This window comes from Loxodonta africana, chromosome 23 (assembly GCF_030014295.1).
Source record: "Loxodonta africana isolate mLoxAfr1 chromosome 23, mLoxAfr1.hap2, whole genome shotgun sequence".
Lineage (NCBI taxonomy): Eukaryota > Metazoa > Chordata > Mammalia > Proboscidea > Elephantidae > Loxodonta > Loxodonta africana.
Window position 1 is genome coordinate 15,425,150 of NC_087364.1, and position 18,412 is coordinate 15,443,561.

The 18,412-nt window shown below is 40.0% G+C and overlaps 1 protein-coding gene across 3 annotated transcripts in view; it reads right to left on the bottom strand.

Moving 5' to 3' along the window:
- CLYBL (citramalyl-CoA lyase) overlaps nucleotides 1–18,412 on the bottom strand; it is a 303,214-nt gene that overhangs the window by 119,289 nt on the left and 165,513 nt on the right. For 2 of the 3 annotated variants that reach the window (XM_064275272.1, XM_064275271.1), the window contains exon 2: nucleotides 16,320–16,506. In XM_064275272.1, the coding sequence (XP_064131342.1) occupies nucleotides 16,320–16,506 (187 nt within the window). Of the gene's footprint in view, nucleotides 1–16,319; nucleotides 16,507–18,412 lie in introns of those variants that run through there. The other variant, XM_064275273.1, reaches the window with a different exon arrangement.

The following is an 18,412-nucleotide window of genomic DNA, read 5'->3' on the forward strand; positions in this document are numbered from 1 at the left end:
ACTGCGGGAGCGGAAGCATTCAAAGAACTCGGCCCACTGTGGAAGAGAACGTGAGGCTTCTCAGGAAGCACTGACTGTTTCTTAGAAGGCAAATATAACTCCCTCTTGGTTTGTGTGGTTAGAGTGCAGCTGTGACGAGGTGAGCCTCGGCAGCCTTGGATCCTCTGCCACACAGAGCAGGTGGGTGGAAGAGAGCTCTAATGCCCACTCACCAGGTGCTTCCTTCCATCACTTCTGCTGAGGGCACCCCTCATCAGGGCAGCTCTCCTCCTGTTTCCATAGTGGAGAAGCATTTAAATGGGCATCCACCAGGGCCAGGACCCAGCCCAACCTCCACTTGCTCTGAACATTCCTGGGGAGGCCCTAACCCCCACAGGCAGAGTTTACTGCCGTTCTCTGTCCATTTCTTATTCTCTTACTGCCTAAACCAAAAACTTGTTGCCATTGAATCAATTCCAACTCTTGGCGACCCTATAGTACAGAGTAGAACTGCCCCATAGGGTTTCTAAGGTATAGGTGGTGGATTTGAACTGCTGATCTTTTGATTAGCAGCTGAGCTGTTACCCACCGCACCACCAGGGCTCGTCTTAGTGCCTAGAACGGATCAAGCACTCTGCACAGAAATGGAAAATAAAAACCTATTGCTCAGCAGCTTCAGAAAGATAAATTTCACTCTGGTTTCCTAAGGAAACAGAAAGTGGGCTCTTTCTAAGACAGATGTTTCTAGCCCCCTAATGTTAAGAAATCTGTGAGAAGGTTTGTCTCCAGAGCCTTTTCTCTGTTTGCCTATCACAGTTGAGGCGAATGGTTAAAAAAAAAAAAAAAAAAAAGCAAAAATTGCAAACTCCATGACATTTAGAGGAAAAACTCACCTGTCCCAATATATGACCCTATGAGATGTCAGGACTCTAAGGTATTAACCAAACCTTAGATGCAGAGTAAACCTTTGTATTCTAAGCAATCACAACAGACTTGAATTCAGGCTATCAGACCCTTGGCCATTAAGACAATTGCTATTTATGTATTTATCAGGCACTCGCATAGCACTTATCTGTCAGGCAGTACTCTAAGCTCTTTAAAAATATCAACTCATTTAATGTAATTTCCTGGGATAGGTACTATTATTACCCTTATCTTACAGAAGGGAAAACTGAGGCACTAAACTAGTTCCCATTGAATCAACCATGGGGACCCTCACGTGCGTCAGAGTAGAACTGTGCTCTGCAGGGTTTTCAGAGGCTAATTTTTTGGAAGTAGATTGCCAGGCCCTTCTCCTAAGGTGCTTCTGGGTGGACTTGAACCATCCACTTTTTGGTGAGCACGACCCAGGGCCTCCCCAGTTATGGTGAAGTTGATGCCGACTCATGGTAACACCATGTGTGTCAGAGTAGAAACATGCCCCATGGGGTTTTCAATGGCTGTGATTATTTGGAAATAGATTGCCAGGCCTTTCTTCTGAGAAGCTTCTGGGTGGAGTCAAACTGCCAGCCTTCCAGTTACTAACCAAGTGCTTAACTGTTTGTGCCACACAGGGACTCCACAGAGATGGAGTAATTTACCCAAAGTCATACTGTTAGGATATGATGTTATCAGAATCCACACTTGGGCAATCTGGCTCTGAAGTCTGTTCTGGACCATCAAATTGTGCTCCTCTAGCCCTGGTGGCGCAGTGGTGAAGAGCTCGGCTGCTAACCAAAAGGTTGGCGGTTCGAATTCACCAACTGCTCCTTGGAAAACCTATGAGGCAGTTCTATTCTATCCTAGACGGTTGCTATGAGTCAGAATCAACTTCACAGCAGTGGGGTTTTTCTTTTTTTCTATATGTGAAAGAGACATATTAAAAAAAAACATATTAAGGAAATGCTAAGTATCTATTCTTGCAAATTTTCTAAGCTTTATCCCTTTAAAAATGACACCACTGCAAAAAACAACAACAACAACAACAAAAAAGCAATATTTATATAGCACTGGAGAGCTGACGGAAACCCTGGTGGCGTAGTGGTTAAGTGCTATGGCTGCTAACCAAGAGGTTGGCAGTTCAAACCCACCAGGCGCTCCTTGGAAACTCTATGGGGCAGTTCTACTCTGTCCTATAGGGTTGCTTTGAGTCGGAATCGACTCAACGGTAGTGGGTTTTTTTGGCTTTGGAGAGCTGACAAAGTGCTTTCCTGTTTGATTCTCACAGCCTCTTGTGATGGTGGTGCACATTTCATTATCACTGACCTTCGAGATAGATAAGGAAACAGAGGTGCAAGAGATTACAGGACTCAAGTCACCGGGCTAAAGAGTGTTGACACCAGGAAATTTAAATGGGCCTTCTGTTGTCAAGGAGCCCTGGTGGCAAAGTGGTTAACAGGTTGGCTGATAAGCAAAAAGGCTGGCAGTTTGAATCCACCAGTTGCTTTTTGAAAACCCTCTAGGGTAATTCTACTCTGCCCTCTAGGGTCGCTATGAGTTGGAATCGACTCCATGGCAACAGGTTTAGTTTTGTTCCTATTGTCAAGTCCTCTACCTTTCCCACTGAACAGGGTTGCTGATATTAAATGAAATCACCCCAAGTGACATCCCAGACTTTCTTAGCATAGGTTCCCATGGAAGAGCTCAGCATTACTCCTTTTCCTTCCTGAAAGGTAAGCATAAGACCTGTCATGACCATACACTTCCAACACATCCTGGCTCTTGACTAACCAAATCAGGAAAAAAGAAAAAGATTATGTCCACGTAAATTGTGCCTGTGTTTCAGAGGGGAGCCGTCTCTCAAGAGCTATTGGAGGGTGTGCCTCACCCAAACAAGAAAGCATGTCCAGAAATAAAAAGTTATGGGATACAGAAAAGAGGATAGCCAACACGAGAGAGAGAGGTGAGGAAGTCTCCATGATGGTGGAGAAGGGAGAGCCCAGGATTCCAGCTATGCACCAGGCCTGGAGACCAAGTAGTCTAGACTACAGGGGAGCAGAGGTTTAAGGAGGGATTTCTCCAGGATGAAACTGAGGCATGCTTCCAAACATACTATGAAGAACTTTAGGCAGTTCATAAAGATGTGGGTGTTGTATTAGTGACAACTAAATAATTGAATAGAAAACTAAGCCAGCAAAAAAAAAAAAAGGAAAGGAAAAAGACAATTATTAATTCCAGGAAAAACAACAGGTTGGGCAGAAAAGGAAGGGTTATCAGTTTATTATTACATGGTTGGTTCAGCTCTTAAGGATTGAATTGTGTCACCTAAAATATGTGTTGGAATGCTACCCCCTTATACCTGTGGATGTATAGTAATCTTGTTTGGGAATATGGTTTCCTTTGTTATGTTAATGTGGCCATATCAGTGTTGGGTGTATCCCAAATCTAACCACTTCTAAGTTATAAAAAGGCCAAAAGAGACACTGAGACACACACATGCGGAAGACGGATGCTATCTGACGAACAAGAGGCAGATGAATCCACAAGTCCAGGAACTCCAAGGATTGCCGGATACTAGAAGCTGAAAGACAAAGAAGGGCCTCTCTCTAGGGCCACACCCTGAATTTCGACTTCTAACTGTGTGAAAATAAATTTCTGTTCTTTAAATCCACCCTTTTGTGGTATTTCTGTTATAGCAGCATTAGATAACTAAGCCAGGTTCTAAATAGTTTTAACACTGAATACTAATCTAACCAAAGTTACCATATAGTTGTATCGGGACAACTGAAGAATGGGAATGATTCACATATATGGTGGAGATAGACTGGTGGGGAGGGAGAGATAAACCCTCATCCCTCATAGTGGGGAATCAATATATCACATCCGAAATTGGAAAAACAATTTAAGAAGTATATTATTTAGAGACATGGAAGTATATGTCACAAGAATAAGCTAGAAGAGTTAAAAGTGGTTAACTCTAAAAAAAAAAAATTTTTTTTTAACTCTAGGGAAGGAGAAGTGGAAGTAATGGTTATGGGGCTTGTGATGGTTAATGTTATGTGCCAACGTGGCTAGGCCATGTTTCCCAGTATTGTGTCCTTGTCCTCCACTTTGTTATATGATGTAATTGTGCTCCATTTTATGGTATTGTGTAATTATGTGGGAAAACCTGGTGGCGTAGTGGTTAAGTGCTATGGCTGCTAACCAAGAGGTTGGCAGTTCGAATCCACCAGGTGCTCCTTGGAAACTCTATGGGGCAGTTCTACTCTGTCCTATAGGGTCGCTATGAGTCAGAATCAACTCGACGGCAGTGGGTTTGGTTTTTTTTGGTTTGGTAATTATGTGTTGTGAATCCTAAAACTCTATATGTTATTGAGGCAGGATTAGCATGGGGCATATCTTGAGTCATGCCCGTACTGAAATCACCACTTTGCTCAAGTAAGGGGAGTTTCCTTGAGGGTGTGGTATGCATCCAATATATACGTATGCTCTGGCAAGGCTCTCTCTCGTGTTGGATCCTGCATCCAGCTCGTCAACATCATCTGACCTCCAGTTCTCGTGACTTGAGCCAGCAGCCTACCATCTGCCCTGCTGATTCTGGGATTTGCCAGCTTCCACAGCCCCATGAGCCAACAGCCTATCATCTGACCAGCTGATTCTAGGATTTGCCAGCTTCTGCAGCCCCATGAGCCAACAGCCTATCATCTGACCGGCTGATTCTAGGATTTGCCAGCTTCTGCAGCCCTGTGAGCCAGCAGCCTGGCATCTGACTTGCCGATTTGGGTTCGTCAGCCCCTGAAACTACGTGAGTCAGAAGAATTCTCCAGTGTGACGCCCGAGATACAAATTTGGGAGTTGCTAGCCTTTACAACCTTGTGAGCCATTTCTTTGTCATAAATCTACACACACACACACTTCACTGGTTTTGCTTCTCTAAAGAACCCAGACTAAGAAAGGGATGTTTTATTTTATATCTACCTGTTTCTTTGAATTCTGTGCATATGCAGGCAGTCCTCGGGTTACGAGCATCCGATTTACAAACAACTCGTATTTGCCCTCACTTTGAAATGACTGAACCAACCCTTACTGGTAACAAATTCATCATAATCACCTTCACCTGCTGCACATGCAGTTTTTAAATTACTGAAAAGTCTTTGAGCCTTTTATTGCACTAAAGTAAAGCTAAATAAAAACCGTATGCACCTGTTCCAACTTACCTACAAATTCTTAAAGACACACTTAGGAACTGATCTGGTTCACAACCTGGGGGGCTGCCTGTAAATGCTTTTGGACTAATTTTTAAAAAGTTTATAACTGAAACATTTTTAAATGATGGGTACTTGTGGCAAAATGGTGAGCCACATTCTCTGAAGGACCATTCAACTACAAAACAACTAAATCCTTGGTACTTTCAACAAAAGCATTTTTAACGCATTGCTGACCTCATTAAAAAAAAAAAAAAAATTAAAAAAGGAGTTAAATTCTGAGCTGTGAGAGGTAAGCAAAATAGGAAAGCTAGGAACCAAATGCCTATACCAGTCCCGGCATCAGGATTATTAAGCCTTGAGATCACTGCACGGTAGGGAAGAGTAAACAAACTCCTAGGTTAATAGTTTCCCAGACTCCCAGCAGAAGCAAATACAAACTCTCTTTGTAGGAAAGTGTCCCTACTCTAGGCCCTTGGGATTCTCATGAATTAATTCTAATCAGTATGAGTTCACACACGGGTAAGAATCAGCAGAAACAACAACAAAAAATAATTTAGATCAAAGAATATTGAAATTATCAGATTCATAATATACCAAGGGTTGCAGATTGAATTGCGTCTCCCCAAAAGGTTTGTCAGCTTGGCTAGACCATGATTGCCAGTATTATGTGGTTGGTTGTTCACCATTTTGTGATCTGATGTGATTATCCTTTGTGTTGTAAATCCTAATCTCTGCCTGTGGTTAATGAGGCAAGATTAGGTTATGTTAAAGAGGATTAGGGTGAGATGCAACAATCTTACTCAGGTCACAGCCCTGATCTGATGTAAGCGGAGTTTCCTTGAAATGTGGCCTGCATCACCTTTTATCTTACAAGAGATAAAAAGAGAGAGAAGCAAGCAGAGAGAGAGGGACCTTAAACCATTAAGAAAGAGGCTCAGAGAGAAAAGCACATCCTTTAGATCCAGAGTACCTGCACTGAAAAGCTCCTAGACCAGGGGAAGATTGATGACAAGGACCTTCCATCAGAGCTGACAGACAGAGAAAGTCTACCCTAGGAGCTGGAGCCCTGAATTTGGACTGCTAGCCTCCTAGACTGTGAGAGAATAAATTTCTGTTTATTAAGGCCATCTACTTGTGGTATTTGTTACAGCAGCACTAGATAACTAAGACATCAAGTAGATAAGAAATAGAAACAAAACTTCTAGATGTAAACAATATAATTGTTAAATTAAAAATTCAGAAGATTGGTAAACAGATTAGACACAGCTGAAGAAAGAATTAGAAAACTGAAAAACAGACATGAATAAATAACCCAGGAAGTAGTACAGAGAAACACAGAAGATATGAATATACATTAAGAGACAAGGAGGACAAAAGAAAAAGTTCCTAAACATGTTTACTGGGTATCTCTGAAGGAAAGAATAGAAAAAATGGAACAGAGGCAGTATTTGAAGTGCTAACAGTGGATATTTTTTGAGAACTGGTAAAATCCATGACTCCACAAATATAGAAAAAAAAAAACATGACTCCACAAATATAGGAAGCACAAATTATACAAAGCCAAAAAAAAAAAAAAAAAAAAAAGAGAGAGAAAGAAGGGAGGAAAGGAGATAACAATAAGTTCACATCTGGTCACACTGTAGTAAAATGTCAGTATGCCAAAGAAAAAAAAGGTCTTAAAAACAGCCAGAGGAGGGGGGGAAAGAAAGCCTATTTTAGATACTGACAATGGAGTTCTAAGTATCAATAATAGTAACCAGAAGACAATGAAAAAATATATATAAAGTTCTAAGAGAAAATAACTATCAGTGTAGATTTGTGTAGCTAGTCAAACAATAAAAACACTTTCAAATGAACAAAAACTGAGAGTTTACCATCAACAAACTTTCACAACATGAAAATTCTGAGGGCTGTGCCTCAGGAGAAAGAAAGATGATCCCAGAAAGAAGGCATGAGATGCAAGAAAGAATGAGGAACAAAGAAAGTGTCAAATATATAGGAAAATCGAAGTAAATAGTGTACATATAGAAGAATATAATGGCAATAATGTAAAATTTATGGAATTAAAAAGAGGTAAGAAAAAAAAATTTTTTTTAAGTAAAATATCAGGCAAAAAAAATAGCAGATATGTTACATGTGAGGTGATTAGATTTAAAATTCTCTATGATTTGTGTTGTCCAGGGGTAAGTTAAGATGCAGATAAACTGAAATACAGTTATAACTTCTAAACCTGGAGAGGAAAAATGGGTTAAGAAAATAAATGAACCAAAAAAGCTAAATAGTTTTTTAAAAGACAAGAAAGATGAGAAAAAGAAACACAGACAGGTAGAAAAAATAGCACAAAATATAATGGTAGACATAAATTTAAATCTAATCACATTAAAAGTAAATGGATAATATTCCAGTAAGAAGACAGAGATGGACAGGAAAATAAAATAAAAAAAAAAAAAGGAAACTTATTTATAACATAAAGTTATGGAAAAGTTGAAAGTGAAAGAATGAAAATGATATACTGGGTGGAAACCCTGGTGGTGTGGTTAAGTGCTACAACTGCTAACCAAATAGTTGGCAGTTCAAATCCGCCAGGTGCTCCTTGGAAACTCTATGAGGCAGTTCTACTCTGTCCTATAGGGTCGCTATGAGTCAGAATCGGCTCGACGGCACTGGGTATACTGGGTAGGTCCTAACCAAAAGAAAGCTGGCGTAGCTATAGTAATGTCAGACAACACAGACTTTAAACCAAAAAGCATTATAGGAGATAAAGAAGGTCAGTGCATAATAATAAATGGTTCAACATACGAGGAAGATATAATTATTTAAAATTTACATATACTTAAATGTTATGGATTGAATTAAAAAACCTGCTGCTGTCAAGCCAATTCTGACTCATAACGACCCTATTCCCCAACATGTGTTGTAAATCCTAACCTCTGTGACTGTGGTTTTAATCCCATTTGGGAATGGGATGTCTTTATGTTAATGAGGCAGGATTAATGTAGGGTTTGGTTTGAGTCAATCTGTTTTGAGATATAAAAAGAAATTAAACAAGCAAGCAGAGAGAAAGATGTGGTAAAATAGATGCCAAGACACATGGGGATCTCCAAGGAATAAAAGACAAGGGCTTTCCTCCAGTGACAACAGAGAGTGAAAGCCTTCCCCTAGAGCCTGCGCTTTGAATTCGGATTTCTAGCCTCCTAAACCATGAGAAAATAAATTTCTGTTTGTTAGAGCCATCTACTTGTGGTATTTCTGTTATAGCAACACTAGATAACTAAGATAAAATTTAGTTTTGAAAGTGTGGGGTGCTGCTTTAACAGATACCTAAAATGTGGAAATGGTTTTGGAATTGGGTAATGGGTAGAGGCTAGAAGAGTTTTAAGGTACATAACTGTAAAAACCTAGATTGCCTTGAAGAGACTGTTGGTAGAATTATGTACATCAAAGGCAATTCAGATGAGGGCTCAGAAGGAAGTGAGGAGAGCTATAGAGAAAGTCTCTAACATCTTAGAGAACACATATGGCACCAGCAACAGAATGGTGCTAAGAAATGTGGACGTTAAATGTGCATCTGGTGAGGTTTTAAAAGAAAATGATGAACACGTGATTAGCCAATGGAGGAAGGGTGATGCTTTTTATGCAGTGGCAAAGAACTTGTCTGAATTATGTTCAAATGTTTGGTGGGAGGTAGACCTTGTAAGTGATGAACTTGGATATTTGGCTGAGATTTCTAAGCAAGTTCTTAAAGGAGATGAATGGTTTCTCCTTGCTGCTTATAGTAAAATACAAGAGGAAAGAGATGGACTTAAAAATGAACTGTGCAAAATGAAAACAGAACTCAAAGATTTGGAAAATTCTGTTGTACAAACTAAGGATACATGACCTAGAGTGGTCACCAAGGATGTGGCTACACAATCTTTTGTTAAGAAATTAAGCCTGTAACTGATGGATCTAACCAACTACCACAGCAGAAAACCCATCAACTTAGACTGAAGAGGTCAGAGAAAGAACGAAAGGAGAGAACACTGCCCGCCTCTTAGAATTCGACAGACAAGAAATAGGCCAAGGGAGCTGTTGTATCTCTTGCCATCCAAAAAAAGAAAAGGACCATCCCTGCGGCAACTTGGAGATCAGCAGAACTGGTGGAAGGAGCATGGGAAGCAGGGCCTTCTTGGTTTCAAGGGGGTGGCAGGGGGGCCACAGTCTCCTGGATCTCAAAGGGTGGGGCCACAGTCTCCCAGATTTCAAAGAGTTGGATCTTCACCAACTTGGTTCCAGAGTGTGGTGGCCATTAAGGTGTGCCAAGGGACTGTAGTCGACACTCAGAGGGACTAGGAGAATGTGGCCACTTAAAGCCAAGGGAGCAGAGTTGCTGTCTAGTGGGTCTGGAAGGCAGAGCCAAAGCCCAGAGCTGAGGGGTCACTACCTAGAATCCAGAGAGCACAGATGAAAATCAGTAAAGATTTGGAGATCTGAACAATACAATTAACAAGTTTATTCTAATGGAAAATACATTTAACTCTGCTTCTAGTAAGTAGAAAACACACTTTCCAATCAAGCACACATGGAGCATTTTAAAAAATGGCTCACGTAGTAGGCCATAAAGCAGGACTCAACAATTTCAGAGTCAGCATGATTCAGAGTTTGTTCTCTGAGCACCATGCAACTAAGCTAAAGGTCAGCAACAAAAGGGTAAATAAAAAACCTCCATGCACGTAGAAATTTAAAAATTCAAAGTCATTGCTACTCAAAATGTGGTAGGTGAACCACTATTGGCTCGCAAACTCCCTATAAAGTAGAAATGAGGAGTAGAAGTTTAAAAAACTTTATAGTGCTTGACATGGCTGCAACATCCAAGTAGCATTTAATTTTTCTAGAAATTCATTTTTATTGTATTTTACGAAAGTATTGGTCCACAAGGGGTTGGGAAAAAAACCAACAAAACAACAACAAATAAAAACAAAACAATAAAGTTATTCTTCATCATAGAGTTTGGGAAGCATTCTTTTGTAACTAATGGTTCAAAAAAAGATCAAAATGGAAATTAAAAACTTTGAACCAAATGATACTAAAATGTATGCATTCTTATAGAGTTATAGTATCAGATTATAATTATTTACTCTTTCACCTTTCTTACTACCAGCCTATGATTCCTCCAGGTTGGCGCCCATGCAACCATCTTCGTATCCATTTGGCTTGCCATGATGCCTAGTTGAGTAGATACTCGACAAATATTCCTCGACTAAAAAAAAAGTTGCTGTTGAGTTGATTCTGACTCGTGGCAGCTCCATGCGTTGTAGAGTAGAAGTGTACTCCACAGGGCTTTCGAGGCCATGATCTTTCAGAAGCAGGTTGCCAGGCCTTTCTTCCAAGCCAACTCTTCACTGTTTGCACCACTAGAGACTCTCAACTAAAATAGGAGCTCTGGAATCCTACCTCTACCTACTATATTCCCACATTCCTGGGCTTCATCCAGTGTCATGATTCAGCACAGATCTGCGCATTACTTGGCATATTTTCTTTGTGGCCCAGCAAACAGTAGTTGAGATAGCTCCCCATCTCCTCATGCATTTAACAGTGAAAAGGAGGAGATAAGAGGAGAATGGAGGCAGTCCTTTCATCACCCGTGTTTTGGAAGGTAAGCTGTTAGTGCCATCCTTGACATGAAGGAGCTACTTAAGCACAAATTGGATTAGCAGGACAGGATTAGAGCCTGCTGGAAGGTATTATACGCTTATAACTGCTTTGTGGAAACTCCTATTGTTCTCATTGCAAGCCCATAGTCCAAAAAGAGTCAATCAAACAAAATATGGAATAAGTCTATTAAGGAAAAGGAAACAAAATGAGATATAAAAGGAAATGACTAAGTTTTAATGATTCCAAGAAAGCTAAATTAGGCATTAATAGTTCCATCTAGCAAAACCGTAACTACATAATCTGGAATGAGCATTTTAATATGGATTTCTGATTAGTAAGTAATAACCTTATTAAAAATGGTTTCTGCACTATCTCCTCCATCAAGGATAAAATTCAAGGAAGAAACATGACTTCTTGAAAGAAAAAAAAAAGCTTCAGGATTATCTAAACCAAAAAACCATACCCATTGCCATCTAGTCAATTCTGACTCATGGCGACCCTACAGGATAGAACAGAACTGGAGCGGCTGATGGATTCGAACTGCCGACCATTTGGTTAGCAGCCGAGCTCTTAACCACTGGGCCACCAGGGCTCCTCAAAATTACCTAAACAATTAAAATGGATTGAAGTCTCTAGGTCTAAATGGGGTACACTCACAGACACTGAAAGAATTTGCAGATGTGAACACAGAGCTGCTGTGGGTAAACTTTAAGGAATCACGAAGAACACAAAAGGTGACAAAAGATAAAAAGAGGCCAGGACACTAATTTTGCAAGAAAGATTATACTGAGAGGTAAATTTGAGGCAGATTCCTGGCAAAAATTCTAGGAGATTCAAATCTTGGTTTTTCCATTTAATGGCAATGTGACCTTGGGCATATTCCCAAACCTTACTGTAAAGACTAAATGAGATAATATATCTAAAACATAGTACATAGAAAACTCTCAATAGTTGGAAGTCATTACCATTTTTGTATCTCCATAAAAAAACCCATTACTGTCAAATCAATCCCAACTCATAGAGACCCTATAGGACAGAGTAGAACTGCTCTATAGGATTTCCAAGGACTGCCTGGTAGATTCAAACTGCCAACCTTTTGGTTAGCAGCCGTAGCTCTTAATACTACGCCACAAGGGTTTCCGCTCTGTATCTTCAGTACTTCAAAAAGGTAGTGGTAACAACTAGGTATTGACATGGGCTTGTCAAGAACAAGTCTCATCTACCTAAGCTCATTTTTGTTCATGAGGTTTGGGGTGGGGGGAAGGTATTTCTTGATTGATAGGTTGGGGAACCATTACCTGTCTGTCAGTTTGTCATACTGTGGTGGCTTGCATGTTACTATGATGCTGGAAGCATGTTGTTGTTAACCCTTGTTGAGTGGCCCCCATTCATGGGGACCAACTCACGGGGAATGTGACCCATTGTGACCCATAGGGTTTTCATTGGCTAATTTTTTTATGCAGTAGATTGCCAGTCTGTCTTAGTCTGGAAGCCCGGATAAAACCTATTCAGCATTATAGCAACATGCAAGACTCCACTGACAGATGAGTGGTGGTTATGCGTAAGGTATACTGGAGGGGAATCGAACCCAGGTCTCTCATGTGGAAGTCGAGAATTCCACCACTGCCCTCACTGCTGGAATCTATGCCACCAGTATTTCTAGTACCCGCAGGGTCACCCATGGTGGAGAGGTTGGCCATGAGCTGGCGCCAACTCAGTGGCAGGTAACAACAACAGATGGGGGAATGTACCTTCATTTTGAAAAGGAACTTGATAAAATCTCTCATAATATCCATGTGAAAAGACTGGATTTTAAGAATTAGGTGACTGAATAACCATATTGAGAGTATTGATTCATGAACTTTACCTTTCTGTGCCTTACTTTCCTTATCTGTAAAATGAGCATAATAATAGTATCTCATAGGGTTGTTATACAAATTAAAGCTCTTACAACAGTGCCTGACATTTAATCAGTTCTACTCTGTCCTATACGGTAGCTGAGAGTCGGAATTGACTCAATGGCAATGGGTTTTGTTTTGTTTTTGGTTTATATAAATGTTTGTTAAGTAAATTTGAACAGAAGTTATTAGTGGCACGCTTGGCTCCAACCTCTTCAACATTTCCTTAGAAACTTGTTAAATTTTCATAGGGTGTGCTTTCAAATTTTCAGATGATATAAAGATTGGATGATGAAATCAAAATCCAAAAAGACCTTGAGAGGCTAAGGCTATACAATAAAATATATAGGGTGAAATTAAATCCTGGATAGAGATTTTAAGAAGAAAAAATTTATCTTTTATTTTTATTTTTTTACAAGTACTAGCCTGGTTTAAAAAAAAAAAAAAGGATGCAGCATTGGAAGCGCTCACTTGTCTATGCCAAAAAATTTGGAAGACAGCTATCCGGCCAACCGACTGAAGAGATCCATATTTATGCCTATTTCGAATGCAGAAATTATCAAATAATATCATTACTATCACAATCAAGTAAAATTTGCTGAAGATCATTCAAAACCGGCTGCAGCAGTATACTGACAGGGAACTGCCAGAAATTTAAGTTGGACTTAGAAAAGGACATGGGACCAGGGATATCATTGCTGATGTCAGATGAATCCTAGCTGAAAGCAGAGAATACCAGAAAGATGTTTACCTGTGTTTTATTGACTATGCAAAGGCGTTTGACTGTGTGGACCATAACGAATTATGGTTAATATTGCGAAGAATGGGACTTCCAGAACACTTAATGGTGCTCATGAGGAACCTGTACATAGACAAGAGGCAGTCATTCGAATACGACAAGGGGATACTGCATGGTTTAAAGTCAGGAAAGATGTGTGTCAGGGTTGTATCCTTTCACCATACTTATCCAATCTGTATGCTGAACAAACAATCCAAGAAGCTGGACTGTATGAAGATGAACGGGGCATCTGCACAACCTGCATTATGCAGATGACACAACCCTGCTTGCTGAAAGCGAAGAGGACTTGAAGCACTTACTGATGAAGATCAAAGTCTGCAGGCTTCAGTATGGATACACCTCAACATAAAGAAAACAAAATCCTCACAATGGACCAAGAACCAACATCATGATAAATGGAGAAAAGGTTGACATGGTCAAGGATTTCATTTTACTTGGATCCACAATCAGCACCCATGGAAGCAGCAGTCAAGAAATCAAACTATGCATTGCATTGAGCAAATCTGCTTCAAAAGACCTCCAAAGTGTTGAAATGCAAAGATGTCACCTTGAAGACTAAGCCTGACCCAAGCCATGGTGTTTTCAATAGCTTCATACACATGTGAAAGCTGGACAATGAATAAGAAAGACCGAAGAAGAATTGATGCCTTTGAATTGTGGTGTTGGAGAAGAATATTGAATATACCATGAACTGTCAAAAGAACGAACAAATCTTTCTTGGAAGAAGTACAGCCAGGATGCTCCTTAGAAGTAAGGATGATGAGAATATGTCTTACATACTTTGGACATGTTATCAGGAGAGACCAGTCCCTGAAGAAGGACATCATGCCTGGTAAAGTGCAGGGTCAGCGAAAAAGAGGAAGACCCTCAAGGTGGACTCATACAGTGGCTGCAACAATGGGCTTAAGCATAACAATGATTGTGAGACTGGCCCAGGACCAGGCAGTGTTTTGTTTTGTTGTACACAGGGTAGCTACGAGTAGGAACCAACTCAACAGCACCTAACAACAACAACGATAACCTGGTTTACCAGAACATTCTGTGGATAAGAAAAAAAAAAATTAGTTGACTACAAGCTCAGCATGCATATGATAGTGTGTCTAGCAGCTAATGTTGTGTTCAGTTGCATTAGAAGAACCTTGTTGTTCCTCTCTGGGGCCAGGACTGGTGGGAACTACGGGTGCAAAGATGGACTTTGGAGCATAGATGAACAGTAAGGAAATGCGGGGCAGGAATATACCATATTTCCAACCACTTGGTGGTAGGAAATATCCTCAGGTGGATATGGGAAAAGATCCTCATGGTTCGTGAAGAAATCTAATTAGAAGTTTATTAGGGCACCTAATGGCTCACTCTGCTACATGCTAAAATAAATTCTCCTCTAATCATGATTACTACAGGACTTACCTAATCCATTTCCTGTAGGAAATCAAGGTACTCTCAGGTGCTTTATCAACTTTTTCTTCCTAATAATCCCTGGCCCTGACAAAAGAAGATATTGTCATCCCCACGGTACAGATAAGAAATTGAGGTAAAGAAGTAAACTGAACGCCTTGGCTCACAGAGAACTGGAATTACAATTTAGTATTTAATCTTAGCGTGAACTACATGAGTTTCAGGAGAAAGCATACTGGAATCACATTATATCCTTCAAGAAAAGGCCTATTTACCTTAATCTCTGGGAGAAAGAAGATTAATTGTATTTTCCTTGGCACATGTCAACTATGCTGAATAGGCTGTTTAGATTCCACAAGCTTATTCTAATCCTTTTCCAAATACTTGGAAAGCCTTGGTTTGACCATTAGAAGGATGCTGGAAATTAGCTTTTTTTTTTTTTTTCTTAAAGACAAATATTTGTTTGCTAGAATCTCCAAGGACAGCAATTAATCAAGAAAGCTGAATTATACAGTCATGTATTATTCAGATCAGCTGGGACAAAGAACTATCCAAATAGGTATAAATCCAGATGGTCAGTTTCCTCTGCCCCAGCCCCACAGCCCATTCCCAGCCCAACCTCACTGTCTAGGGACCAGATAGTTAAAGGTTGAGTGAAAACGTATTTTTAACTAAAAAAAGTTCCACATAAACATAAGTTGTTGTTATAATGATTTATATTTTCACCTAATTATTGAACAAATCCATGTGCATTACAGAAATCTGGAAAACAAAGTTATATGAAACAAAAAGCACCCATTATGACACTACCCAGTGAAAACCTTTTGTACCTGTTTATAAATTGGATATTTTCTAAGGCTCCTTTCTCTGGTCCGGCCTTATAAAATCAGCCAGAACCTACACTCTAATGTCCTGGTGTAGTCTCCCTTTAATTAATAGGGGAAATGGTGATTTATCCATAGAAGACTATCTTTTATTTTCTTGGCACTTGTCCGAAAGAGATAAGAAACCTTTTGTCAGGGCCAGGGATTATTATGAAGAAAAAGTTGATAAAGTGCCTGAGAGTACCTTGATTTCCTATAGGAAATAGATTAGATAATATATCTGGTGACAAAAAGAAGGAATAAGTTCCTAAGTGTATTTTATTAATCTGAAAATTTTACACCACAAGTCTAGAATGATTTAACTCATTGAGTAAAACCAGCACATATTATGGCCAAAATTGATGGTCTATCTCTTTACCTAAACGCACACATAGTCACATATACTGAAGGTCATGCTTTGAAAATATATTTTGGTTGCTTTCTTTCTTTCTCTTGGAGGAAAGAGACTCATATATTCAGAACTCATATGAGGGTTGGATCAAAAATATATTCAGAGCCAGCAAAAGATGAGTACGGTGGAATCTTTCCAAATAGTGAGCCATGCTACTGAAAGAACACCAAATTTCCTTTCTTTTTCTCATCTTAAGAAAAATCATGCCATTACCTTTTTGTTCACAGCCACACCATCCTCACAATCGAGCACCGCACAGTCGACATTCAGGGATGGGATCTTCTTTATTTTCTTTTCATCATTTCCAGGTACGTAGAGTACTGCCCTCCGGGGAACGTACTTGTGATTGGACGAGGAACTGTATCCAAGTCTGGGCACATCAGCTGCCAGAGACGCTTTCCTAAAGGAGAGATATCTTGGGTTAGGACAGAATAGGATTTTTTTACAAATTTTTGAAAAACCTTGTTTTTAAGCAAAATTAAAATATAAAACATGAATCATCTTTTTTAAATTATCGCAGAACACAACCACACATTAAAAAGCTAGGAAAACAACAAAAATAAACAACAAAATATCATTTTGGCTGAAGTTCAAAAAAATATATAACACTGTATATTGACACAATCTTCTAAGACGAAGATACCTTTTTCTTCTTGGAAAAACACTTCTAGTATTAATATGCTTTCCAGAGAAGATTCATGAAGAAAAAGTATCATGGGTTGAATTCTTCCCTCCCAAATATATGTCAATTTGGTTAGGCCATGATTCCCCGTATTGTGTGGTTGTCCTCCATTTTGTGACTGTAATTTTATGTTAAAGAGGATTAGGGTGGGATTGTAACGCCCTTACTCAGGTCACATTCCGGAGTTTCCCTGGGGTGTGGCCTGCAGCAATTTTTATTTCTCAGGAGATAAAAAGGAAAGGGAAACAAGCAGAGAGGGGGGACCTCATACCACCAAGAAAGCAGTGCTGGGAGCGAAGCGTGTCCTTTGGACCCGGGGTCCCTGTGAGGAGAAGCTCCTAGTCTGGGGGAAGATTCATGAGTAGGCTGACAGAGAGAGAAAGCCTACCCTGGGAGCTGGCGCCCTGAATTTGGACTTTTAGCCTACTTCACTGCGAGGAAATAAATTTCTCTTTGTTAAAGCCATCCACTTGTGGTATTTCTGTTATAGCAGCACTAGATGGCTAAGATGACTAAGACAAAAAGAAATTTATATCCAAAAGATACTAAACAGCAACATGATCTACAATTATTTGAAAGTAAAAAATAAGCAATCTATAGAAGCATTGCTCTATAGGTCTTTTTAAAATAGGTAACTCTGTGATTCAAGTTCAATTTTAACAACAGACAAGGGTGGTTTGGCCACTTCTAAGTGAGCAGTAATGGACAGTGAACGTAACCGTGGGCAACTTAGTTACTAGAAACTTCAGATTCTCTATGTATAAAAATAATATTTGTTTTTCAAGTTGATGAGGAGATTAAGTTAAAGGAAACAATGCGCATAAAGCACTTAACCAGAGCCTGGCAGATATTAGCTGCATGAGATGACGGTGGGCATAGCAGGAGTAGAAGCAGCTGCTGCGGAGAAACTCAAGCTGTCAATAACAAAACCCAAGCCAGTTGCCTATCGAGTCAATTCCGACATATAGCAACCCTATAGGGCAGAGTAGAACTGCCCCATAGAGTTTCCAAGGCTGTAATCTTTATGGAAACAGGCTGTCACATTTTTCTCCCACAGAGTGTGCTTGGTGGGTTCGAACTCCCAACCTTTCAGTCAGCACCTGAGCACTTAAACACTGTGCCACCAGGGCTCCCACAGCTATCAATAGCCCCTGCTTAAATTACACTCTCTCCTTCCCTTTCCTAGCATACTGTTTAGCCTCCTGTGGAAATGATGAAAAGTTGACCAGAAGCCCTTCTGCTCACCACTGCACTTGCCGCTAACCTGTTTGATAGATTGGTCCTGTGAAGACAATGTCTCAGCCCATAAGCTATAGTAAATGCAGATGAAATCAGCTTCAATAATCAGGAACAGATACACGGTTTGGAAGCATGGTGCAAAATGAAAATGCAGAGCCCCTTATTCAGAAATTATTACCAATTTCCAGATAGCAAAAACAGAACATTAAACCAAGCGTGGGGCCCTTCTAAGTGCTGGGCCACAAACAACTGCACAGGTCCCACATCCATGAAGCCAACCCTGTCCATAGACAGCTACATGTCACGAGCAGTGGTCTGCTGTTTACCTTTTAAAAGGCTGGCAGTTCAAATCCACAAGCTGCTCCTTGAAAACCCTATGGGGCAG